This window comes from Puma concolor, chromosome E2, assembly GCF_028749965.1.
Source record: "Puma concolor isolate L17-30 chromosome E2, mPumCon1.1.hap2, whole genome shotgun sequence".
NCBI classification, from domain to species: Eukaryota; Metazoa; Chordata; class Mammalia; order Carnivora; family Felidae; genus Puma; species Puma concolor.
In genome coordinates, this window is record NC_141681.1 from 49,844,711 (window position 1) to 49,870,000 (window position 25,290).

Consider the following 25,290-nt stretch of genomic DNA (forward strand, 5'->3'; position numbering starts at 1 on the left):
ATGAAACACGGAAGGAGAGCTATCTCTGCTTGGGAGGCTCTGGGAGGCTCCCTGAGGAGGGGTGACATTCCCAGGCTCTCAGCAGAGGAGACAACGATGCATCCAGCTGGCCCTGCTTTTGCAGGTTTGGTAGCAGAAGCCGAAAAGCAAACAGATCTTTTCCAAACTGAGCTCAATGCTGTGATAGATCAAGGGGGGCCTGGCATGTGGGGAGCCCATAGAAGGTGCCACAGAGGAGGGAGGGAGCAAGGGGACCCTGTAGGAGTGGGTGGGTCCAGTTCTGCAGGGCAGAGTGGGGTGCCTCGGGCAGAGGCCAGAGAGCAGCTGGCGCGAGAGGGAGCCAGAGGCCCACGGATATGGTGGGAACTTTAGCAGCCCTGGGTGCCGTCCAGAGAGGCGAGGCTTGGCCAAGCTCCAACAGTATTTGTTGGGAAGCTCCGTGTAGGTTGTGCCTAACCAGATAGGCAAGGAGCTTGTAATTCAGTAGGAAAGACAGTCCGTTAATAAGCAAATGGCAGGGTCATCTTCACTAGTGCTAAGCAGGATATAGAGCAGGGTAATGGGGACACCTGGGTGGCTCAGTCGGTTAAGCATCCAACTTCCACTCGGGTCATGATCTCATGGTTCGTGGGTTCAAGTCCCGAGTCAGGCTGTGCGCTGATAGTGCACAGCCTGCTTCAGATCCTCTGTCTCTCTCTGTCCCTTCTCTGCGTGCTCAATCTGTCTCTCTCTCTAAAATAAACAAACATTAAAAAAAAAAAAAACCCAGGGTAATGGGTAATATGAGAAAGAGGACCCGGGGTGGAGGTGAGTGCGATCTGGATGCCACTATGGGGAGGGCTGAAAGAGTGAGGTATGAACTAAGCCTCGAATATTGAGGAAGAGCTACAGAGCACATGCAAAGGCCCTGAGGAGGGGAATGAAACTGCATTTTGAAGAACAAAAGGCAGCCATTGTAGCTGGAACCGAGTGGGTGAGGGGAAAGGGCATGAGGTGAGGCCAGCATGCAGGTGGGTCTCACATCACCTGGGGCCTCTTGGCTGGAAAAGGGCTTTATTTTAGGTGCAGTGTGAAGCCACCCAAGAGTTTTAAATAGGACTTTCCCTTTGGACTGTGGTATTCTTTTTTCTTTTTTTTACATTTGTTGAACATTTATTTATTATTGAGAGACAGAGAGAGATGGAGCATGAGCATGGGAGGGGCAGAGAAGGGCGGAGACACAGAATCGGAATGTGAGCTGTCAGCACAGAGCCCAACACGGGGCTCGAACTCACAAACCGCAAGATCATGACCTGAGCCGAAGTCAGACGCCTAACCAACGGAGCCACCCAGGCACCCCTTGGACTGTGGTGTTCTGAGTGGTGGCTGAGGGGCTGGTGAGCTGGCTAATGAGGTTGTCAGGAGAGACACATCGATGGTGGGGGCCTGGAGGGGGGATGGAGAGAAGTGGACAGATCTGAGTTGTGTTTTGCAGCAGAACCACTGCTCTTGCTGCTAGAGGAGATGTGGAGAATTCGGGAAAGGGAAGGAGCAGGTTTGGCCTTGGTGTGAGCCTTAGGTGAGGTCTCCAAGTGGGTGAGGAGGCTAGTGAGCAGAGCAAGGGATGGGACAGAAAGGAGCTGGGAGCCCGTTAGGGAGGAAGTGGGGTCCTGGCACCTGACCCAGGGACCACCAGTGCCTTCCTGAGCCCATCCGAGAAGCCACTGCCTCCTGCCTTCTGAAATGGAGACTCGGGCCCCCCGTGGAGGGCCCTCCCAGGGCACACCTCCCATGGGCACCTATAAGTAATAGGATTCCTGTGTGAGCTGACGTTGTTCCTGGCAGTTCACGTATTAGTCAGAGGAGTGGCAAGTGCATAAGGAGGGGCAAAATGCTCCTTACTGTCCCCATCGAGGAATTCCCCCAATCCAGCCAGGTTTTGGGCCCCTGCCACACTTCGCCGCCTCTGGATTCTGCTCTGGGGCTGTGCCCTCTCCCTGCCCTCAAGTCACCCTGAGGCTGGTGCCATCTCCCTCCCCGCCCCAGTTCTGTCCAGACCTGTATTACCTCGTGTGTGCCTAGTCTCAGCCCCTCCTGGGTGAGTGTGTGTCTCCTCCTGGGCCAGTCTCCTGGGACCTCTGCTCTTATTTCAGCCCTGCGGGTGGTCTCTGCTTGAATTTGGAGTCAATTCTGGGGCCCGGTTAAGGCCTGGGGGAGAGTCAGTATGCCTGGAAGGGATATCCTGGGAGCCGGGTCCCAATCCCAGGACCAGGAGAGCCGTGTGAGACATCTTGCCCAACCCTCATCCCCATTTTGCAGATGAGCAAACTGAGGCCCCGAGACGTGGAAGCCCCTGCCCGAGGTCACCCAGCGAACTCAGGGCAGAGCCGGGGCTCCCCATTCCCGCACCGGGCCCTTCCCAGCGCCCTGCCTTGCCTGCTCCATCATGTATGTACGCATGTGAGGGCCGCGTGTGCCAGTGTGTGCCCTGCGCCTCCCAGGGAGGCCCTTCCACCGTGTGTCTCCGCCCCTCCCCACACTGTGGACAGGGCATGAGTCTGTCCGCCTGCACCTGTGTGGGTGGTGCGTCCCTGGGTCAGCCTGTGTCTTAGCACATGTGTGTGGACGTGGTGTGGTGTGCACACGTCAGTGGTGGCAGAGACACGGCCGTGCACAGTGCTCACGGGTGCCATGCGTGTGTATGTCTGTGTGGCGGGGAGGGTGTGCGGAGCGCTGGGTTTTTCCCCAGTCTTATGTCCAGCCCACAGCTGAAGGCCGGCCGAGTCCTCTTGAGCTGGAGCAAAGTGAGCCTTTCGGATCAGGGTTTCTGGACGTGCCAGCCAGACCCTAACCCAAACCCTTCTGCGCGTCCCACCCCACCCGCTCCCCACCCTCACCACCTCAGACGCGGACCCCTGGCGCCCCTCCCCCACTCGAAACCACGTGCAGCTCCCCCCAAGGTCATTCCCTCCGTCGAGCTGGGCGCTGGTCCTGTGTCTGGGGGGCGCCTTCATGCACACGCGTAGGTCGCCAGTGCCTGCCGGTGGCAGGAGAGTAGAGGTCCCACCTCTGCGTTAAGGTCCCCAGCTCCTGCCTTTGCTGACTGGTACCTTTGCCTCTCTGAGACTCAGTTTCTCCATCTATAAAATGGGGCTAGCAGTGGCCCTCTGGGAGCTGTTGGAAGGAGGATTCAAGGTAATCTATAGAAAGTGTTACCTAGTGTGGAGCCTGGTGCAGAGTCAGTACATAGTACGTGCTCCGAGTTGTTGACTCTGAAGACAGAAGTGGAAACCAAGGCCTGACAAGGGCCCTGAACGGGTCACCATCCGGGCGTCTCAACACCAATGCCAGGCTGTCTCCAGGACCTGGGTGGTGGGGGAGGTGGGAGATATGCGGGTCAGTGGGGGGTGTTGTTAAAGCAAGGCCTTAGCAATGAACTTGACAGGATGGGGGGGGCGGCTGGGCCGGGAAGGGGCCTCGGGAGCCTCTTCCGGCAGACGTGAGATGACAGGGTTCCAGTTTTGGGCCCAAGGTGCCATTCTGGACCTGGTGTAGGCTCCTGGCCCCTCTGTCTTCATCCTTTCTCTTTGCTGGTCTCTCGGCTTCTGCTGATCTCTCTCTCTCGAGAGCTCTCTCGGGGCGTTTCTCCCTAACTGCCCGTCTGTCTCCCTGGCCCACCCCTCTGCCCCCACCCTGCTTCCCCTCCAGCAGAAGGCAGACCTGGCTGTGGCCGCATTCACCATCACAGCCGAGCGGGAGAAGGTCATCGACTTCTCCAAACCCTTCATGACCCTGGGGATCAGCATCCTCTACCGAGTGCACATGGTAGGGCTCCCCTGGAGGCGCGGAGGCTGTGGGGCAGGAGCCTGGTGGTGGGCACGACACCTGTGTCCCCAAGGGCAGCAGAGGCTGCGGGCTGGACCTTGATGGGCCACTCGGGCTCATGGGCGCCTGGCGAGGCGGGGGCTGGGGATGCAGCTGAGGTCAGGGTGGCTCCGGGCCTCACTCCCTCCCCCCACAGGGCCGCAAGCCTGGCTACTTCTCCTTCCTGGACCCCTTCTCCCCTGCCGTGTGGCTCTTCATGCTTCTCGCCTACCTGGCCGTCAGCTGCGTCCTGTTCCTGGCCGCCAGGTGAGTCCACTGCCTGCTGCCCGTGAAAAGGAGGCGGGGAAGAGGCGTGGGCTGGGGCCTCCGTGACTGACCTGCACATTCTGTCTGGGCCTCTCCCCTTCCCCCCACTTCCATTTTCTCTCTCTCTTTCTCCCTCTGTGTCTCTCTATACATCTCTTTCTGCCTTTTCTGTGTGTGTCTCTCTGTTTCTTTCTTCCTCTTCCCTCTGTGTATATCTCTTTCTGTTTCTCTCTGTCTCTCTTTTCCCTCCTTTTTCTCACTGCCTCCCCCCGCCCCCCATCTCTTCACATCATGGTGTCTTTGTCGCTTTCCTCTGTTTCTCTCCTTTTTTTCTCTACCTTGGCTCCATCCACCCCTTGCCCCCATGTCTCTTCACAGGCTGAGCCCCTACGAGTGGTATAACCCACACCCGTGCCTGCGGGCACGCCCCCACATCCTGGAGAACCAGTACACGTTGGGCAACAGCCTCTGGTTCCCTGTAGGGGGCTTCATGCAACAAGGCTCGGAGATCATGCCCCGGGCGCTGTCCACACGCTGCGTCAGCGGAGTCTGGTAAGAGGCCTTCTGTCTGTCCCAACCTGGGTGGGGAGGGCCCCTTCCAAGCCTGGGAAGATTCTGGTCCCCCTCCGGCAACTGTGTGGCAGGGAATGGGGTGGAGAGAGCTGAGCCCCAGCTCTGCCCGCTACTAGCCGTATGACCTTGCGTAGGCCACATCTTCTCTCCATGCCTCAGTCTCCTCATCTGAAAACTGGGGATAAAATCCCCATGCCGCAGGATTCAGTTGGGCTGTTGCAGAAAAGTACTTCTTCTGACGTGAGAATTATAATTGGAACAGCATACGCATGGCTATTGCTGACTCGTACACGCGCAGGCAGTCACAGAGACTTGGGGCAGCCTGCACGGTCCAGGGACACATACTCCTTGGGGAGTCCCTTGGGGACCCCAGTAACCTGGACAGAGCCTATTTAGCCCCCATCACAAGCTCCAAGAAGTCACACGTCAGAGACCAGACACTGTCAACCTGTGTCTGGACCATGGTTTTTTAAATGTCTGTTTGTTTTTGAAAGAGAGAGAGAGCCGGGGAGGGGCAGAAAAAGAGAGGGAGACACAGAATCCGAAGCAGGCTCCAGGCTCCGAGCTGTCAGCACAGAGCCTGACACGGGGCTTGAACTCACAAGCTCATGACCTGAGCTGAAGTTAGACATTTAACTGACTGAGCCACCCAGGTTTTTTAAACATTTGAATTAGTTAGCAACATTTAAAAATTGGGCAAATCCACTCACAAATCCAGACTTCTCACTCTTCTTGAAAATTCAGGAGCACCGGATAGGCCAGCATCTTCCTGGTCTTACGCATGAGAGGGCTGAGACCGCGTACTCCTCCCGAGACAGGGCCAGGCCGAGCGGGCTCTCTCCCCGGGGCCACTCACCCCGGTGCCACCTGAGCCCAGCCTCCTCCCCAGGCCCTTCTGGAAGAGCGTTTCTTCCTCCCCTCCTCCCTGTCAGTTAGAATTCACGCATCGACAGTCATTCACCAGATGCTTCTCAGGCCCCTCCTTGTGCCAGGCACTCAGGTGAAGAATCCAGCCTCGAGAGGCAGAGGAACCCAGAATAAATAGCTAAGCAAATAAACAGACACAGGAACGTCCCATTTTGTTCCAGGAACAAGTGAATCCCAAAGACATTGTCTCATTCAAAACTTGTTCCCGACTAACCTTTAATGGGTGCAGGTTTTTCTGTCCCAACTGAGTGGGACGAACTACCACAGAGCAAGTTGTCGGCAGTTCGCTTGGCCCACTGTCTTTGACCCTTTTGGGTCTCGATGACATTTTTTGGGAATGGCATCATTTCAAGTGTTACATACCCTGTATTAGTTTCCGATCGCTGCTGCAACAGGTTACACAGGCTTAGTGGCTTCAAACAACATAAACCCATAAACATCATATGGGTCTGGAGGTGAGAAATCGGAAATCTCACTGGGCTAAAGTCCAGGTTTTGGCAGGGCTGGGTCCTTCTGGAGGCCCAGGGCAGAATCCATTTCTTTGCCTGTTTCAGCTTTTAGAAGCCACCTGTACTCCTTGGCTTGTGGCCTCTTTCTCTGTCTTTAAAGCCAGTAGCATTGCATCCTCGTATCTCTCTCTGTGGCTCTAACCTCCTTCTTCCACTTATAAGAACTCTTGTGATACCACTGGGCCTACCCAGATAATCCAGGAGAATCTCCCCCAACTCACATTCCTTAACTTGATCATTTCTGCAAAGATCTGTTTACCCTATAAGGGGACAATACCTCATGAGTTCCAGGGCTTAGGATGTAGACATCTCTGGGGGCGGGGTGAGAGGAGGAGCTTTCTTCTGCCTCCCACATACCCCACCTGCAACCTACCGACATTGTCAATGTCACATACATATCAACATGCATGCAAACTACTAAATGAAACAAACAGGGCACAGTGAGAGAGAACAGCAGGGAACGTGGTCACTCCGGGAAGCCCCTTTGAGGAGGGGACACCTAGGCTAAGTCCTAAAGGCTAAAACAGAGGTGTCCACGCCCAGGAGAGGGAGGAACATTCCAGACAGGCCAGAGACCTGATGTGACAGAGACGGCCACATCCTCAGGCCAGGTGGTGGACCGGTGACCTCCTCTCTGCAGGCCCTCCCTTCTGCTCCTGGGGCAGGGACCTCTTCAGCTGGGCGTTCTCTGCCTGTACCCATCACCGTCACCCTGGAAGCTCCCAGTCACGCCCCCTCTCACTGGAGACTTTGACCCCAAGCTCACTCTCGTCTTCACTCTCAGCCCTCCCACACATTCGCTCGGTGAGTGGATGTTTTAACAGATGTTTGTTAGTTTTCAAATGTGACCCCGGCACGGTGACTCGGCAGTCCGGGGCCAGTATCCTAGGGGACTTGGTTGCCGGAGGGCCCTGAACCCACCTCCTGAGCCCCTCATCTTCAGTGTGCATTGGGGTCCCAGCCTCCTACGGCCACACCCAAGGCCTTGTCATCATTCAGGACAGCTCTGCCTCAAAACCAATGTGTGTGTGTGTTTTCTTTTATTAATTAATTAATTAATTAATTAATTATTTTGAGAGAGAGCATGAGTGGGGGAAGGGCAGAGAGAGGGGGGGACAGAGGATACAGAGTGGGCTCCACAATGACCGCACAGAGCCCGATGTGGGGCTCGAACTACAAGGTCATGACCTGAGCCAAAGTCAGACACTCAAATGACTGAGCCACCCAGGCACCCTTCAAAATCCATGTTTTTGAGGTTATGCCTGACCTCAGCCCCATCCTCTCGGGCTCCCCCTTGGTCACTCTCGCAAAGTAGTCGTTGGGGCTCCCTCTTTCCTGTTCCCTGAACCCTGCGTACTTTCAGGTCCATCCACCTCAGGTAGGCTCTAGGCCATGTCTTCAGCCACTCATTTGCTGTTTTCCTCAACTCCTCCTCAAGGCGTCCTGTCCTCAGAGTCCTCCTGGCAACCTTAGATCTAGCCAGCAGCTTGGCTCTCCCTCCCCTGGCCCCACCAGGGTCACATAGGACCCCCTTACTGACGCATCCAGTACATGCATATAGGCCACCCTCCTTCTAGAAACTCCTTGCTTCCAGGCTGTAGTGGCCCTCTGGTTCCCTCCTCCCGCTTTGGATCCTCTGTTTCATTTCGCAGGGGCCGGGGGGGCGGGGGGGTGGTGGTGACCACCCTCGCCGTCTCTCACAAGGAGCTCCTCATTCCACACCAGTGACGTGACAGTACCTGCAGACCCAGCGCCCTCATTTTATGACAAACATTTTGTAACATCTGCTTTCCTACCCTGATGAAATTCAAGGGTAATATATCTCCTTACACACCTACGTACACATGTGATTTGAAACAAATCGGTAATACGCCCTAATCGCAATACAAAGGGGGGAAAGGGGAGTGATCTATGATAGAGTAATAGGATAGTGATGCATAAATGCTTGGGTGGGGCTGTGCTAGAAGACAGAACGCGGGAGTCAGGTGGCTGCATTCGCTTGTAATGGGTACATTGGAAATTACGAGAAGGGAGACCATTTAATAGAATCATGTGGACACCTGAGACTTGACGATTTGAGCTATTCGGTAAATGAGTGTGTTTGCACAAACACAAATCACCATGCACGTGGCGATTTACTAACACAACTGTTCCAAGAGTCTTGATACGGTGACTCAGATACCGTGAGCAGGGCTGCTGTGTCAGAGGCCTGAGCTCCAAACCGGTGAGGGGTTCTTGGCAAACTTTCAAACACAAGAACATCTGGTTGTTCCTCAATCTGAACAATGCATGCGTTTCTAGAAATTTCGGTTTCTGTTATAACCATGCAGACATTTTTTTGGCTTTTGTCTACCAAGGAGTGAGGGTCAGAGAGTCGGGTACTGGATTTTCCCTGTTGTTTAGACTGGACTGCATTGCTGGACATCTGCCCCCACCCAACAACACCAGGAGCCACTAGGGTGCCCAACACCTAACCACGCGTCTTCCTCAGACGCCTCCCAGGGGGCTCTCCCTGCCGGGGGGCCACCACTCTGTACGCTCCGAGGGCTTCTCATCCAGCCCTGGTTCCCCTTGCATTTTGTAACTGATGCTTACCAAGTCCTCACCTCCAGACCCTCCCCATGTGTGCTCTACAGGCATCCCCAAAATAGCTTGTCCAAAATGGAGTGCACATCCTTGCTTCCAATTCAGGCTCCCCATCTGTGTCCCCCTGCTCTGTCCCAGTGAGCGCCCCCCCCACCCCTGCCCAGTCATTATCACCAGTCAGCCATGCTGTATCCTTGGGGTCAAGGTGGTACCTGCTGTGTATTAGGCACTGAACAGTTTTGTCTTGAGTGAATGACATTGGCCCTTGCAGTGGGTTTGAAGGGACTTGGTTTCTGGAGAGTTGTGTCAGACCCTGGGTCTTTGCATGTCGGGTTTTGATTTTCTTTTGCGGGAGGCTGTATTATTCATCCCTCTGTCCTCTATTCCACCCCCACCCCAGGGCCTAGCACAGCGCTGTACATGTGTGCTCAGCAGAGGTTAGCTGCTGTGTTTGTTACTATCTGCTGGAGGGGGTGAGTGGGTCTGGGAGGCTCTCCCAGCCTCTCCCTGTCTTCATGCCCCACAGATCTGGACTATCTGCAGGGAACCCGGCCACGCTCACCTGCCAGGCAGGAGGCCAGAAAGGGTCAGGGTAAGACAAGTGGTTGCTCTTGGGCTCCATAGCAAGGCCAGTGGGTGCCTCTTCTCCCAAGTCCCCAAGATAGTGAGCGCACACACGCACGGTGCTCCTTCTGTGTCAGATGTGGCTCACTCTTCCCACAGCCCTGTGAGGGGCAGCCTGTGACTGTCTTAGCTCACAGGTGAGTCCAAGGTCACACAGCTAGGCAGTGATAGAACCAGGATTTGTGGATTTTCCAGAGATCTTTCTGTTATTGATTTCTTGTTCAGTTCCGTTGTGGTCAGAATATTCTCTGTAGGATTTTCATCCTTTGAAATTTATTGAGACTTGTTTCATGGCTCAGCATATGGTCTATCCTGGTAAGTGTTCTGTGTGCATTTGCATAGAACGTGCTGTCAGTGGGCGCAGTGTGCTATAAATGGCAATTAGGGCCAGTAGGTTGATAGCGTTGTTCAAGGCTTCTGTATCCATACCGATTTTCTGTCTGCCTGTTCTATCAATTATTGAGAGAGGGGTGTTGCAATCTCCACCTGTAATTGTGGAGAAATCGTGTCTATTTCTCTTTTCAGTTCTAACAGTTTTTGCTTCATGAATGTTGAAGCTCTGTAATTAGGTACATAAATGTTTAGGATTGTTATGTTGTCTTGATTAATTGATCCCTTTGTCATTGTATAATGCCCCCTCTTTATTCCTGGTAATATGCCTGCTGTGAAGTTACCTGTATTTGATATTAACATAGCTACCCCAGCTTCTTCGTGCTTAGTGTTGGTGTAGCATATCTTTTCCCATCCCTTCACTTCCAACCTACCTGGATCATTTTATGTATGTATGTATGTATGTATGTATGTATGTATGTATGTATATTTTTTAGGGGGAGAGAGAGAGGGCACATGAGTGGGGGAGGGGGAGAGGGAAAGTGAGAGAAAGAGAGAATTCTAAGCAGGCTCTGCACTGTCATTACAGAGCCTAATGCAGGGCTCAAACCCACAAACCATGAGATCATGACCTGAGCTGAAATCAAGAGTCAGACTCTTAACTGACTGAGCCACCCAGATGCCCCAGATCATTATATTTAAAGTGGTTTCTTTTTTTTGTTTGTTTAGTTTATTTATATTTGAGAGAGAGTGAGCCAGCAGGTGCCTGGGTGCACACAGCGGAGGAGGGGCAGAGAGAGAGAGAGAGACAGAGAGAGAGAGAAAATCCCAAGCAGGCTCCACACTTAGCACAAAGCCCGATGAGAGGCTTAATCCCACGAACCACAATATCATGATCTGAGCTGAAATCAAGAGTCAGATGGGGCTCCGGGGAGGCTCAGTAGGTTAAGCATCCGACTTCGGCTCAGGTCATGATCTCGCAGTTTGTGGGTTCGAGCCCCTCTGAGCTGTTTGCACAGAGCCTGGAGCCTGCTTTGGACTCTGTGTCTCCTCTCTCTGCCCCTCCCATGCTCATGCTCTGTCTCTCTCTGTCTCTCAATAATAAATAAATGTTAAAAAAAAAAAAAAAAGAGCCAGACGCTTATCCCACTGAACCACCCAGGCACCCCTAAAGTGAGTTTCTTATAGGCAGCATGTACTTAGGTCTTGGAGCAGGGGTTGGCAAACTTTGTCAGTATTAGGCCAAATAGTATATAGTTTAGGCTTTGTTGGCCATCCGGTCTCTGTCACAACTAATCAGCTCTGACTGTATTGTGAAAGCAGCCATAGACGATACATAAATGAATGAGTGTGGCTGTGTTCCAATAAAACTTTATTTATGGACATTGACACTGAAAATAGAATTTTATATGTCACGTGTCTTGAAGTAATACTCTTCAATTTCTTTTTAAACATTTAAAAATGTGAAAACCATTCTTAGCCTGCGGGCTGGACAAAAGCTGATAGCAAGACAGATTTGGCCTGTGGGCCATCGTTTGCCAGCCCTTGGTTGGGACCATTTACCTTTGATGTAATTACTGTGATGGTTGGGTTTAAATCTGCCAACTTGCTATTTATTTGTAATTTGTTCCATCTCTTTTGATTCCTTTTTCCCTCTTTTCCTACCTTCTTTTGGATTTATTGAGATATTTAGGATTCTGTTTCATGTCTACCATTGAAGCATACTTCAACAGCATACTTCTTTTTAAAATTTTCTTAGTAGCTGCTTTGGGTTTACGATATGCATCTTCAATTGATTACAAAATACTTTCAAGTAACATTGTACGACTTCACATAAGATGGAGATCCTTATGACAGTATGCTCCCATCTCTCCTCCTATCCTTTGAGCTATTCTTGTCATATAGATTACTTCTACTTGTCTTACGAGCCCCATAATATATTAGGAGTGTATGTGTGTGTATTTGCTTAAACAGTAAATGTCTTTTTTTTTATGTTTATTTATTTATTTAAAAAATTGTTAACTTTTATTCATTTTTGAGAGACACAGAGAGACAGAGCATGAGCAGGAGAGGGGCAGAGAGAGAGGGAGACACAGAATCCAAAGCAGGCTCCAGGCTCTGAGCTGTCAGCACAGAGCCCGATGCGGGGCTCAAACTCACAAACTGCGAGATCATGACCTGAGTTGAAGTTGGAGACCTAACTGAGCTACCTGGGCACCCCTGGAACTTGCAAGTCTTGATTTCGGGTTTGTGAGTTTGAGCCCCACATTGGGTGTAGAGATTACTTAAAAATAAAATCTTTAAAAAAATAAAGAGGGGGTGCCTGGGTGGCTCAGTCAGTTAAGTGTCTGACTTAGGCTCAGGTCATGATCTCATGGTTCGTGGACTTGATCCCCATGTCAGGTTCTGTGCTGGCAGCTCAGAGCCTGGAGCCTGCTTCGGATTCTGTGTCTCCCTCTCTCTCCACCTCTCCCCTGCTCACAATCTGTCTCTTTCTCTCTCAAAAGTAGATAAACATTTAAAAATTTTTAAATAAAAAAAAAACCCAGATATACAAAGGTACAGGAAACTGTGAGAGAGAAGTCACTCATTTGAAACAGACCCAGAATTGGCAGAATGATGGAACTAGCAGATGAGGGTATTAAAGAGCTGTTATAGATATATTCAGAATGCTCAAGGATATAAAGAAAAACCTGAGTGTAATGCAGAGAGAAATATAAAAAAGGAGCAAGTGGAACTTGTAGAGATGAAATATACAACATTTGAATGGGAAATTTTACTGGAATGGTTTATACAGATCAGACACTGCAGCAGAAGAGAAAAGAGAATTGGAAGACAGCAATAGAATAGAATAGACAGAATAGAATCCAAATGGAAGTCACAGTGGGAAAAAATGACTGACAATGGGCACAAAGTCTAAGTGGCCTGAGGAATAAAATAGCAAGTGGTCTTACATAAGTGATTGAAGTTCCATAAGGAGAGGAGAAAAAGGGAATAACAGGAAAAAAAAAAATATTTGAAGAAGTAATGGTGAAAACTTTTTCAAATTTGATGAAAATTATAAACTTGCAGATCTAAGAAACTCTATAAAACCCACGTAGGATAAACACACATACACACAAAGCACTTCAAGGCGCATTATAATCAACTGCTGAAAACCCGTGATAAAGAGAGAGTCTTCATGCAGCCAGAAGGCGGGGGGGGGGGGGTGGGGGGACGACACACGCAAGAATCAAATAACAGTGACAACAGACTTCTTGTCAGAGAGTATGCAAGCCAGGAGACAATGCACAAATGTGCTGAAAGGGAAAAACAACCTGTCAATCTAGTATTCTATATCCATCAAAAAGATCCTTCAAAGATCCACTAACAAATGTTTCATACAAACAAAAGCTGGGAGAATTAATTGCCAGCAGGCTTGCGCTTCAAGAAATGTTATTTTGGGGATGGGGGTGCCTGGATGGCTCAGTCAGAAGAGTGTGCAACTCTTGATCTTGGGTTGTGAGTTCGAGCCCCACGTTGGGTATGGAAATTACTTAAAAATAAAATCTTTCTGGGGCGCCTGCATGGGTCAGTCAGTTAAGCTTCCCACTTCGGCTCAGGTCATGATCTCATGGTTGGTGAGTTCGAGCCCCTGTCGGGCTCTGTGCTGACAGCTCAGAGCCTGGAGCCTACTTCGGATTCAGTGTCTCCTTCTCTCTTTGCCCCTCCCCACTCACACTCTGTCTCTGTCTCTCAAAAAATAAATAAATGTTTAAAAATTTTTTAAATGAAAATCAAATCTTTTTTAAAAGCAAAGGAAAAGTTATGGGAAGTTCTTCAGGTAAAAGTTCTTCCATCTAATGCTAGATGGAAACTTGGATGCACATGGAGCAACAAAGAATACCAGAAATAGTAGATGTGTGGGTAAATATAAAAGACATATTCCTCATTTTAAAAATCTCTTCATTAAAAAAATTTTTTTATGTTTATTTATTTTTGAGAGAAACAGAGTGTGAGTGGGGGAGGGGCAGAGAGAGAGGGAGACACAGAATCCCAAGCAGACTCCAGGCTCTGAGCTGTCAGCACAAAGCCCCACCCAGGGCTCGAGCTCACAAACCGTGAGATCATGACCTGAGCCGAAGTCAGTTGCTTAATCGACTGAGCCACCCAGGCACCCCTATCTGGTAATTTTTTATTGGATAACAGACATTTTGAATTTTACATTGTTGAATGTATTACTTTAAAGAGTCTTGGACGTTCTCTGGCGGGCAGTTAAATTCCTTGTGGATAATTTTGATCCTTTCCAGGCCTGTTTTTTAAAGCTGTTAGAGATCTGGCATAGTCTTTATTCTAGGGCTGACTTAACTCTATTTGTAATATGTTGTCCTTTGGGGTCTCTACTGAATGTCTCATCTGTTCGGTCAGATCTCGCTCCTCAGGCTGGAGAGATCTCAAAAGGTTCCCAGCCCTGTGCAAACCCTGGCAATTGTTCTGTCTTTGAAAGCGGTTCTTCTCTGGCCCCTTAGAGTTCCACCCTATGTGTACACAGATTGATATTCAGCCAAAGACTCAAGGGGACTCTGTGCACATTTCTGGAATCCTTTCTCTCTGTGCAGCTCCCTCTTCTTAGGTTCCCTGTCCCACAAATTTTAGCCATCTTGGCCTCTCCGGTCTCCACCTCTGCAACTCATGAGATTGCCAGACTGTTTGGGTTTCCCTTTCTGGCACCTCACTCTATAAACTAAATTCAGCCAGACAGCCTGGGCAACGATAAGTCTCACTTCGTTGCTTTTTTTTCCTCAGGGATTACAGTCCTGTGATGCCTATTGTCCTACGTCTTTAAATAGTTTTCTATATTCTGTCTAATTTTCTAGTTGTTGATGGTGGGAGGGTATTTTCAGGATATCTTATTCTCTTCGATCTGAAAGTGGAAATCTCTGGAAGCAGTATTAAACCCAGGGAGTCTGGCTCTAGAATCGGTGCTTCCAGCCTTCCCACTAGTCAGCAGTCACTGAGCCTTCTAGATGCTGAGGTCATTAAGAGTGGCACCACCAACAGGGTGCATGGCCACAGTGGGAGGGTGGCAGGGGGCGAGGGCCTCCAGACTGTAGCTCGCTCCTTCTCCCCCTCAGGTGGGCCTTCACCTTGATCATCATCTCTTCCTACACGGCCAACCTGGCTGCCTTCCTCACCGTGCAGCGCATGGAGGTGCCCGTGGAGTCAGCTGATGACCTGGCAGATCAGACCAACATTGAGTATGGCACCATCCATGCTGGCTCCACCATGACCTTCTTTCAGGTGGGGGCCTTTGAAGTTGCCCACGCTTGGTGTTGGTATCCCCATCGTGCATAGCTGCCCAGGGTGGGGCTGGGCAGGGCCTCCTGGGTCAGAGGGATTGATTGTCATGACAGTCAGGGAAGCTGAGAAGCAGAAGACACACTTGTGGGGTCACAGGGAGTGTTGCTGTCTGGCTGGAGAAACTGGACTTTCCCTCCAGGGAACAGAAGGGAGGCAGATATGGGATCTAATGTCGTATCAGTGCTAGATGGGCCAAATGGGGTCATGGAGGCTGCTAGAAGGGTCAGGCCTGGGAAAATGGGCCAGCAGAGAGGAAGGCAAGGCCCTTCAAGATGAAAGGTGTGCATCCCTGTGTATTATGGGGTGGTGGGAAAGAATCAAAGGAAAGCAAGCCCGGCAAGGAGGCTTGAGTGACCGTAGAGGCCCTAAATGCCAAGATAGGGCTGAGATTAGGACCTGGAAGTGGGGAGGTGGGAATAGTTACTGGGCAGGGGTGACCTGTTTAGAGCTGAAAGTTCCCTCTGGGGCAAACAGGGGTAGACTAATGGTCTGAGGGAGGCTGGAGCTGGGCAGGGGCCACTGGTTGAAGCATGAAGGAGAGGGGGTCTCGCTGGTGGGTTGTGGGACCAGTTTGCAGCTGGGAAAAATAGAAAAGTAGGTTTGGGGGGTGGCTGAGCCCTGGGGAGGGGCCTGTGGGGCACATAGGAAGAGCAGTGTCTGAACATCAGATCAGAGAAGGAAGGCGTGTGTCAGGAGTAGTGATGGGGGTGGTCATCCCCAGCTTGGCCTCCACAGGCCTCTCCCTCGGGGCTCTATCTGGGGCAGGGTGGGGCATTCGCCAGAAGGTTCCTGCAGGGCCTAAAGGAAGTAAATGGTCCTATTTGGCATGCTGCAGGTCTCCCCGACCCAGGCTGGGCCCTGGGTAAATTTGCGGTTGAGCTTCTGTGCATAAGGCCTGGGAGCGCTCGGAAGACAGGGCTGGGTGTCAGGCTGAGCCAGGCCCAGGGGTGGAAGAGAGAAGAGGGGCTAAAGAATAGACCATGGCTCCTTCTTCCCAAGCCTTCTGTCCTCAGGGCCCTCGCTGGCCTGGTGGGCGTGCAGATGGCTTGGACCTGACCTTGAGCAATCTGTCTTGTCCCTCTCCTCTGACTTTGGCTCTCCCTGCCTTCCTCTGGTCTCCTCACTCTTTCCAGTTGAGAGAGACTTCCTGGAGGGCAGGGGACAGGGTTCAGGGGAAATGCAGGGGGTGGAAAGACCCTCACCTGACTTCCCCGTGTCCCCTCCTCCTCCCAGAACTCACGGTACCAGACGTACCAGCGTATGTGGAACTACATGCAGTCGAAGCAGCCCAGTGTGTTTGTCAAGAGCACGGAAGAAGGCATCGCGCGTGTTCTCAACTCCCGCTATGCCTTCCTGCTCGAGTCCACCATGAACGAGTATCACCGGCGTCTCAACTGCAACCTCACCCAGATCGGGGGCCTCCTCGACACCAAGGGCTACGGCATCGGCATGCCACTGGGTATGGCAGCCTTGGGGCTGGGGAATGTGGAGGGGGCGCTGGGTATCCGAAACCAAGCCACGTGAGCCGGCCCGGGACTGGGCCAGGCCCTCCCTGTGGCAGGCCGGGTATGTTGTGCGTGGCCTTGGGCGGATGTCACCGCCATTCTGAGCCTCTGCACTCAACCCGCAAACATGGGCCTGGCAGCAGTCAGTTCCAGCCCTCCATGGCTGTTGGGAGAATCCCGTGTGACTGTGCACAGCCCAGTACTTGCAGGCCATGACACTTGCTCCCTTCCCCTTTGGCCCGAGGACCCCTTGAGGGGGAAGACCTGGGTTTATGTACCTTACAGTCTCTGCACGGAGCCCACAACCCAGCTCAGAGCAGGTGCTCAGAATATAGATGATGGAAGGGACGGGGGCAGGGATGGGTCTGCCTGGGAGACTTGGACATGCTTTTTCAGGGCTCAGTGCTGGAAACCCAGCAATTTTATCACCAAATCTTGACATTTTGACCTTTAAATCCATCTATCTGCTGATGACTGCTGTGTTAGTTATCTATTACTGCGTAACAAATGACCTCCAGTCTTAGCAGCTTCCCTGTGCCAGGGAAGCACGTAGCCCGGTGCTTCGGGGGGATGGGCTCTGGAGTCACACCGACCTGGATTCAAATCCCAGCTCCACACCACCCCCCCGACTCCGTGCATGACCTTAGGCAGGAATGTCACCTGCCTGGTCCAGAAAATGGGGGTGGTAACACCCGGTAATACCAGGATCATGAGGGACTTGAATTAATGTCCGTTAACCAAGGGTCTACAAACCCGGCACATCATAGGGGCTGCTGAATACTCATGACTCCACCTGCCCATGTCCCCAGTTTCTGGCACCTGGGAAATGCTGAAGAGGTGTGGTGACTGAGGAAATGACAGGACGGGACACGTGTGGGGTGTTTGGGACAGAAGGATGGTTTGAGGAGAGGATCCGAGGGTAGGGAGGAGAGAGGTGGCTGGAGATTCATTCACTGAGCAGATTGCCTAATGCCCTACTGTGTGTGGCACGCACTGTGCTGGAAGACCACAGCAGGGGGCCGCGAAGCCCCCAGCCTCCTGCCTTCGACCAGGGGCACAGACGGCAAGGACACAATAAACACGCAGCTTTATAAAGTGATGTCAGGTGGTGATAACTGCTCTGAGGTGAAGTAAGGGGAAGGGACTGACAGGGAGGGGGTGCTTGGTGCCATTTTAAGTGAAGGTCATTGGAGAAGACCCCTTGAGGAGGCACCATGCGAGCAGAGGCCTGAGTGACAGGAGGGAAGGAACGTTCCAGGCAGAGATCCTGAGGTGGGACTGTGCCTGGAGGACTCGAGGCACAGCCGGGAGGCCGGTGTGGCTGGCACAGAGAGCCTCGGGGGCAGCAGGAGCCTCAGGTGGCGGGGCCAGTGGACCCCAGATCTCGAGGCCGAGGGAAGGACCTGGTGCTCTCTGCATCGGGAAGCCATTGGAGAATTTTGAGCACGAGAGAGGCGAGCTCTATGATTGTTTCTGAAGTTGTCCCTCTGGCTGGTGGGGGGAGGTGAGGGGCACGGCAGGGAGGGGACGGTGACAAATGTGACATGAGGCCTAGTGGGGGCCCAGCCCAGGGTGGTGGCAGCGGAGGTGGCAAGCAGTGGTCAGACTTGAAGGTAGAGGGGGAAGAGCCCCGGGGATGCGGCGGAGGCAGGAGGAAAGGTCGTGGTGAGGGGGCAGTTGGGGGTTGGGCGGGCAGGGCTCCGCGGCCCCAACGGCCAGTCCACCCCCTTGTCCATCCGGTGCAGGCTCCCCGTTCCGGGATGAGATCACCCTGGCCATCCTGCAGCTTCAGGAGAACAACCGGCTGGAGATCCTGAAGCGCAAGTGGTGGGAGGGGGGCCGGTGCCCCAAGGAGGAGGATCATCGAGCTAAAGGTCAGCTCCCCCACACCCCACGCCCATCCCGAAGCCCTCTAAAGCCCCCGTGCCCACGCAGCCCCCACCCTGTGACTTCCCCCTCGACTCCCAGGTCTGGGCATGGAGAACATTGGTGGCATTTTTGTCGTGCTCATCTGTGGCCTCATCATTGCCGTCTTCGTGGCGGTCATGGAATTCATATGGTCCACACGGAGGTCGGCAGAGTCCGAAGAGGTGAGGAGGCTGGCAGAGGGCGTGGGGGAGAAGGGGAGTGTCAGGGGCGGAGGGGCATGGAGACTGTGGCATTGGTAGCCTTCCTGGAGGGGGTCTAGGAGCAGTGAGGGGCCAGGAGCAGGGCGCAGAGAGGATCCGAGAGCCCCTAGGGGCAAAGGGGGTCCGAGGAGAGGTGCGTATGGACAGAAGGGAGAGGGAAGCCGGGCGTGAGGAAAGCCAGAGGAGGGAAAGCGGGCATGGGCAGAGGTGAGGATGCAGGGGAAAAGAAGGGCTGGGGAGAAGGAGTGGGGAGGAGCAGGGGGTAAAGCAAGGAGAACTGAGAAGTGACAAAAAGGCAGCGGGTGCGGCTGGAAGACAGCAGGCTTGCTGGCTGGTCCCAGCTCCACGGGGCCGGTGCTGCCCAGTGACACTCCTCCATTTCCACTCGTGCCCCTTTGCTCCCTCACGGGTCCACCTCCGCCTCTCCAGGCCCCAGCCCCCTCCCCCTCCTCACCTTGGCTGTTGACCTTACTTCCACTTCCCTGAGAAAAGCGGAGGAGTTAGAGGAGAGCATACAGACCTCTCCACATCCAGGCACCTGTCTTTCTCCACTTGCTCTGTCAGTTACTCCGAGGGAATACCCATAATTCCAGCTGAGGCACCCTCCACTGTGCCCCCATCTCCTCTCTCGCCCCCCCAAGGACATCCCTCAGCGGTTCTTTGCTCCCTCCGCCCACCATCAGTTTCCTCCTCTCTGTTGGATCAAGGCTGTCAGGATACAGACGTGCTATCAGCTTTCCCATCTTCCAGAAATTTCTCTTGACCCCGCTTCCCTTCCTGGCCACCACCCCCACTCCTCCCCTAACCGTAGAACCTTGAAAGAGTGTATCTTTCTGCTGCATCAGTTCCTGTGCTACATCTAGTCTCCGACACACTCCCATCCACATCCCCACTGAAGCTGCTTGTCACCAGTGACCCAGGCCCAAATCCAGCCCAGGTCTCAGGCCTCGTCATACGTGAGGTAGTGATGGGCTTTGGCACAGCTGAGCTCTCGCCTCAAAACCCTCTCTTCATGCTTACGCCACCCCCCCCCCTTTCTCCTTCCTCTGTGGCCCGTCCTTTGTTGAGGGGTTCTAGGGCTCCGTCCTGGACTCTTCTGTGTCTTTCTCCACCCCTTGGTGACCCCATCCAGCCAAATGGTTTGTAAGACCACCGCTATACTGATGACCTTTATTAGCTGTCTATTACCACGTAACATTCCTAAGATTCAGCGGCTCAAAACAGCAAACTTACATCAGTTTATAGAGCAGCTTAGCCGGGTGGTTCTGGCTGCCAAGGTCTCTGGTGAGGTCATGGTCATGATGTTGGCCGAAGGCTCGCCTGGACCCAGAGGGTCCACTTCCAAGGTGGCATATTGTCTCCAAATGTACTTGCAGGATTTTGATTTATGGAGGTGACTAAGTGATGACACGGAGAGGCCAGTGCCACCAAAAGAAGATTTTTATTACATTTTCCAGGAGGGGGTGATGCCACCCACGTAGGGCCACAGGGGAAGCACCAGGTTTTGGTCAGGAACCGGAGCTGAAAGACTAGGCCACAGACGGCACTGGGGCACCGGACAGGCAAAACAGCTTAGAACTGGCTAGTGTGGATAATGTCGGTGGGCTTAGGGCTAGAGGGTGGTCTGTAGCTGTGTGTACCTGGTCCTGGGTGATTTAGGGCAGCCTGGTGTGAGAGTCAGCTTAAGCTGGAGGGTGGGGGTACAAGCTGGGATCGGTTGGTTTGCATATGAGAGGTGGGCTCTCAGCCCTCTGCTATCCCTAAGAATCTAGCTGTGGAAAGGCCCCTCTCTCCCTGACCAGCAAGGTTTTCTCTGTGTCAGAACATCCTAGGATAGAATAAAGAACATGGGGAACATACACACCCAATGGCAGCTGACAGGAGGCCTCAGTTCCTCCCACAGGGACCTCTCCGTAGGGCTCCTTGGGTGTCTTCACGCCGTGGCGGCTGGGCTGGCTTGCCCCAGAGCAAGTGATCCAAGGGCCAACCCAGCAGAAGCCACCAGCCATATTCTGTTGGTCACACAGCAGCCCTGATATAAAGGCAGAGGGGACCACACAGGGTGGGAACACTGGAGGGCAGGACTCTAGGGAGCCGCCTGCCATAACCCCCAGTGAGCATCCCTCACAGGGACTTCTCCCTGGACCCAGGGTCTGTGAACTCTGATTTTCCCATGGATGTCTGACAGGTAACCCACTTAACATCACATGGCCAAGGCAGAGCTCCTGCCCACGCACCAGGCAATGTTGTCATTCTCCTTGCTCAGACCAAGATGTGATTACCCTTGGCTCTCCCCTCTGTCTCATGCCTCCTTTGGATCTCTCAGCCAGTCCTCTCGGCTCCACCTTCAAAATACACCCAGAATCCAGCCCCTTCTCACCTCCTTGGCCACTGCCACTCAGCTCGCCCTTGGCCTCCTCCATCTGTTCTCAGCACAGCACCAGGGAGATCCTGTGTACAGCAGTCCTCTACTTAAAGCTCCCCAGTGCCTCCCACCTGACTCAGAATAAAAGCCAGACCCTTACAGTGGCCTGTGGGCCCCACTGCTCTTCGACCTTGTCTTCTCTCTCCCCTGGGAACCTCACTCCAGCAACCCTGCCCCTGCTTGTGGTTCCTCCCACAAACCACCCGGTTCCCTTTCGGCACCTTTGTCCTGCACAGCCTTGCAGTCGTACTGAAGGTCTTCCTGGTGCGTCTTCCCTAATATCCTACTCCAGATGCAGTATCGCTCCCCACCTCTTGCCAATTTTATTCTCCCCAGCACTCATCACGGGCTAACATACTCCCTGCATTTACATTTTTGTTAGTTTTGTCTCTGCACTGGAATACAACCTCCACGAGGGCAGGGACTTCCTGTTTTGATCCTTGCACACAGCAGGCGCTCAGTAAATAGGTCTTGCCATAGTTGGTAGCATGAGTTAGAGGCAGAAGATGGAAAACAAGCAGGAGGCAGTCAGAGACTTTGGAATGACAAGAAAGGGAAAGACAGGGGCCTGGATAGGAGGCGAAGGCAGGCTCAGGGAGAAACCCGAGGACGGAAGCAGAGAGAGAGGCTGAGAGGTGAGACAAAGCACGCGAAAAGCGGAGGCTAAGAGGGGAGGGGAGGGGAGGAGTGGAGCCCGGGGGCGCGGGGTGAGGGGGGTCGAGGCAGAGAAGGGAAAGAGGACGCAGAAGCCAGGCGAGGGGGCGGCGGCGAGGAGAGCGAGCGACGGACCGTGACCACCGCGCCCCGCCCTGCGCCGCCCACAGGTGTCGGTGTGCCAGGAGATGCTGCAGGAGCTGCGGCACGCGGTGTCCTGCCGCAAGACGTCGCGTTCCCGCCGGCGCCGGCGCCCAGGCGGCGCGAGCCGGGCCCTGCTGTCGCTGCGCGCGGTCCGCGAGATGCGCCTCAGCAACGGCAAGCTCTACTCGGCCGGCGCGGGCGGGGATGCGGGCGGCGCGCACGGGGGCCCCCAGCGCCTCCTGGACGACCCGGGGCCGCCTGGCGGGGCCCGGCCCCCCGCGCCCACGCCCTGCACCCACGTGCGCGTCTGCCAGGAGTGTCGGCGCATCCAGGCGCTGCGGGCGTCCGGGGCCGGCGCGCCCCCGCGTGGCCTAGGCGCCCCCGCCGAAGCCACCAGCCCGCCCCGGCCGCGGCCGGGCCCCGCAGGCCCCCGCGAGCTGGCCGAACACGAGTGACCACGGGCGGAGCCGGGCTGGCGGCGGGACTGACCGCAGGGACGGAGCCCGGGCCGCCCCCGCTTCCCCAGCGGGCGAGGGTCGGGACTTGTGCCCCGGTGCTCCGGACGCCGCGATTTTGCCTTCGGCTCACGGTGTCGTCCGAGGCCCGGCTCCGGAGCCTTCCTGCGCCCCCTAGTGGACTTGCCAGAGGCTGCCGCGGACCCCGCACTGCGCCCCCCTCCCCACCCCCCCACCCCCCCCACTGCGGACAGGAGGAGCGCAGGAATCGAGGACTCCGGGGGCCGGGGACTGCGGGGCCGTTCCGGAAGCGGAAAGCAGTCCGCGAGGAGAGCCCCATCCTGGGACTGCTCAGGCTCCCCAAGACTTGACACAGCCCTCCCCACTTCTGGAGAACGGGAGGGCCTCTGGGCATATGGGTGTCCCCTGGCGCCCCTCAACTCTTCTCTTTCTCTCTTTTTTTTGGGGAGAAACCTCGGAATTTCTATGAGACACCCCCCAGGGAGGAGGTCAGTTGGGCCCCCGTCCCTCCCCCTGCCACACCCCAGTCCCTGTTGGAATAAAAAAAGAACAAAACCCCAAAAACTGGGGATACCTGGGTCTCATTTCCTGGAGGTATGAGGGCATTAAAGGCTCGGGCTCCCCAGGGAGTCTGCTGAGAACCACACACTGGATGGTCACTCCTGGACTCTCTCCACCCTTGGGCCCTGCTCTCAGCCAGCAGGTTAGCCCAGGTCCTGGCAGCTGGCCCCTCTCCACTGACCTTCTCTCAGGACAAAAGGAGGCTGCGACAGAGACCCTGAGACAGATGGAGAGAGATGCAGGGATCTGGAGAGGAGGAGACACCAGGGAACGGAGACACAGAAAGACAAACCAGATGGGGTTGGGGGAAGGGGAGGGTGAGTGAACTGCTCAGTGTGACCCTGCCTGGGGTGGCCACGCAAGTGGCAGGTGTGTGCTTGGGCCAGGGTGATTTGGTAACTTGTTAATTGTGTGCCTGTGTGTGTACATACGTCCGTGGGGCCATCTCCACCTGTCTGTGACTGTGACCCTGTGTTTCGGCTGAAAATGTACCTCCCCAGTCCCCAGGAGAGGAAGTGAGAAATCCCAGTAGACTGGGGGTGGCTGAAGGACTGGTTGAGCAGGGGAGAGGGGTGGGTCTGCTTTCTGTCTCCGCCTTTCCCCCCCCCCCCCCGCCCCGCTGGAGGTTTCCACTGGAAACTGCAGCTGAGAAAGGACGAGTGAAGGTCACACAGCGAGAGCCATAACGAGGCCGAGTAGAAGGGGGAGAGATGGAGAGGTGGGGTGAGGAAAAGATGGGGCAGGGGTGGGGGAGAGGGAGAGCTGGGGAGAGACAAGGAGGGGGGCAGAGAGGGAGGAGTAGAGAGTCGGGCAAAGGCGGGGAGAGACAGAGACAAACCGTGATGAGGTGAGGTAGAATGGAGAAGGGGACGAGAAGGATGAGACAGACGGAGAGACAGATGAAGCAGGAAAGTTAAGAGACCCTGGGGAACTGGGGCTGAGAGAAGGAGAGATGAGGTGGGACAGAGACAGGCTGGAGACTAGAAGCCAAAGACAACTAGTTGGAGACAGGAGGGGGCCGGAGCGGTGAGGGAAGCCAGACTGAGTGGGACAGCGTGGGGGAGAGGAGAGGCTGGGCCCTCCTCTCGGGCACGCTGCCGGAAGCCGGGAGCTGTCCGTTCAGCACCGGCCCGGCGCGACTGTAGCGCACTGCCCTGTCTCCCTTGTAGGGCCTACCTGCCTTCTCGGTCCTTGGGGAGGCCACACCCAGGAGACCCCGCCTGACACACAGGACCCCCCCAGTCTCCACCTGGACCCTTCTGTGTCCCTGGCACTTGTGTGTGTGCCCCTCCGGGACAGGTGTGGGGGCGAGCTGGTCTCAGTGTCTCTGTTGGTCTGCACATCAACTGCACAGACTTTAATCAATGTCTCTGCCCTTGGGCCGAACTCTGTGTGTTGAGGTGACTAGAATATGATTTCTGGTCTCTCCACTTCTCGATCCCAATACCATGCAGCTGATCTCTAAGGTCTCTCCCCATTTCCGAGTCCTCCTACTTGTCCCCATTTCTGTTCCAAGTATCTCCTGGGTCTTTATCTCTGAGTCTCCCCAGTTTGCCAAATGTGTCTCTGCCTGGCTTTCTATGTCCCTGTGTCTCTCTGTCACCTTCACTGAGCAATTCTGTTGCTCTGTTTCCCTCCATCTGTTTTCTCATCTGACTTTGCTGGCCTGTCTGTCTTTGTCAGTCAGTCTGTCTGTATCGGCCTCTATCTGTTCCTGAACTGTGTCTATTTCTTCTCAAGTCTCTCCTTATGTTTCTCTCACTGAGCTCCCCTGTCCCTGTCCATCTCTGTGACCTTCCTAAGTCTTCCCTCCTCCCCCTCAACTTCCGCAGAGCCTCGCGCTGGGAGCACGGTGCACAGTCATCAGTCTCACCAGGCTAGTGTCTGAGGAGGGAGTGCATAAGGGGGGGGACGTAGCCTGTATCTGGGGTGTCATTTGGGGGGGCCAAGGTCTCCCCCAGCACAACTGGAGAATGGAGGAGAGAGGGCCTAGAATCTCCAGGGATCCAAACACCCTATTAGGCATCTCTGTCCCTGTCCCCCCATCCCTTTCCCCATGGTCCAGGCCCATCCCTGCCAGAAACAGGCAAGGTGTGTGTGGGGGAGGGATGATATGGGTCCTCCCCCCACCACACACGCCCCCAGGAAGGGGGCAGAATTGCAGAGGGGACCTGGGTGCCAACCACCTGGGCTAGAAGATGTGGCTCCCCCCGCCCTTCCCCAGTCTCCATGGAGACAGGCCAGGTCTGCAGGCCCAGCCTCCTTTGCTGCATATTCGGCCTCCCTATTACCATGGCAACAAGGGACAGCAGGGAGGGATGGGGATGGGTCAGAGTACAGGATTGGGCCGAGGCTCTGGGTGCTGGGGAAAGCCAAAGAAGCTGACTCCCTACGCCG

At 54.4% G+C, this 25,290-nt stretch overlaps 1 protein-coding gene across 4 annotated transcripts in view; it reads left to right on the top strand.

The window, feature by feature from the left end:
- The window catches only part of GRIK5 (glutamate ionotropic receptor kainate type subunit 5), a 57,928-nt gene extending 34,950 nt beyond the window's left edge, over positions 1 to 22,978 (top strand). For 2 of the 4 annotated variants that reach the window (XM_086689925.1, XM_086689926.1), the window contains 8 exons: positions 3,688 to 3,804; positions 4,001 to 4,110; positions 4,489 to 4,662; positions 14,774 to 14,939; positions 16,233 to 16,458; positions 18,250 to 18,378; positions 18,473 to 18,594; positions 21,883 to 22,978. In XM_086689925.1, coding sequence (XP_086546051.1) covers positions 3,688 to 3,804; positions 4,001 to 4,110; positions 4,489 to 4,662; positions 14,774 to 14,939; positions 16,233 to 16,458; positions 18,250 to 18,378; positions 18,473 to 18,594; positions 21,883 to 22,311 — 1,473 coding nt within the window. In that variant the 3' untranslated portion in view covers positions 22,312 to 22,978. Of the gene's footprint in view, positions 1 to 3,687; positions 3,805 to 4,000; positions 4,111 to 4,488; positions 4,663 to 14,773; positions 14,940 to 16,232; positions 16,459 to 18,249; positions 18,379 to 18,472; positions 18,595 to 20,959; positions 21,158 to 21,882 lie in introns of those variants that run through there. The other 2 variants (XM_086689924.1, XM_086689927.1) reach the window with 2 other exon arrangements.
- Positions 22,979 to 25,290: the final 2,312 nt, after the last annotated feature.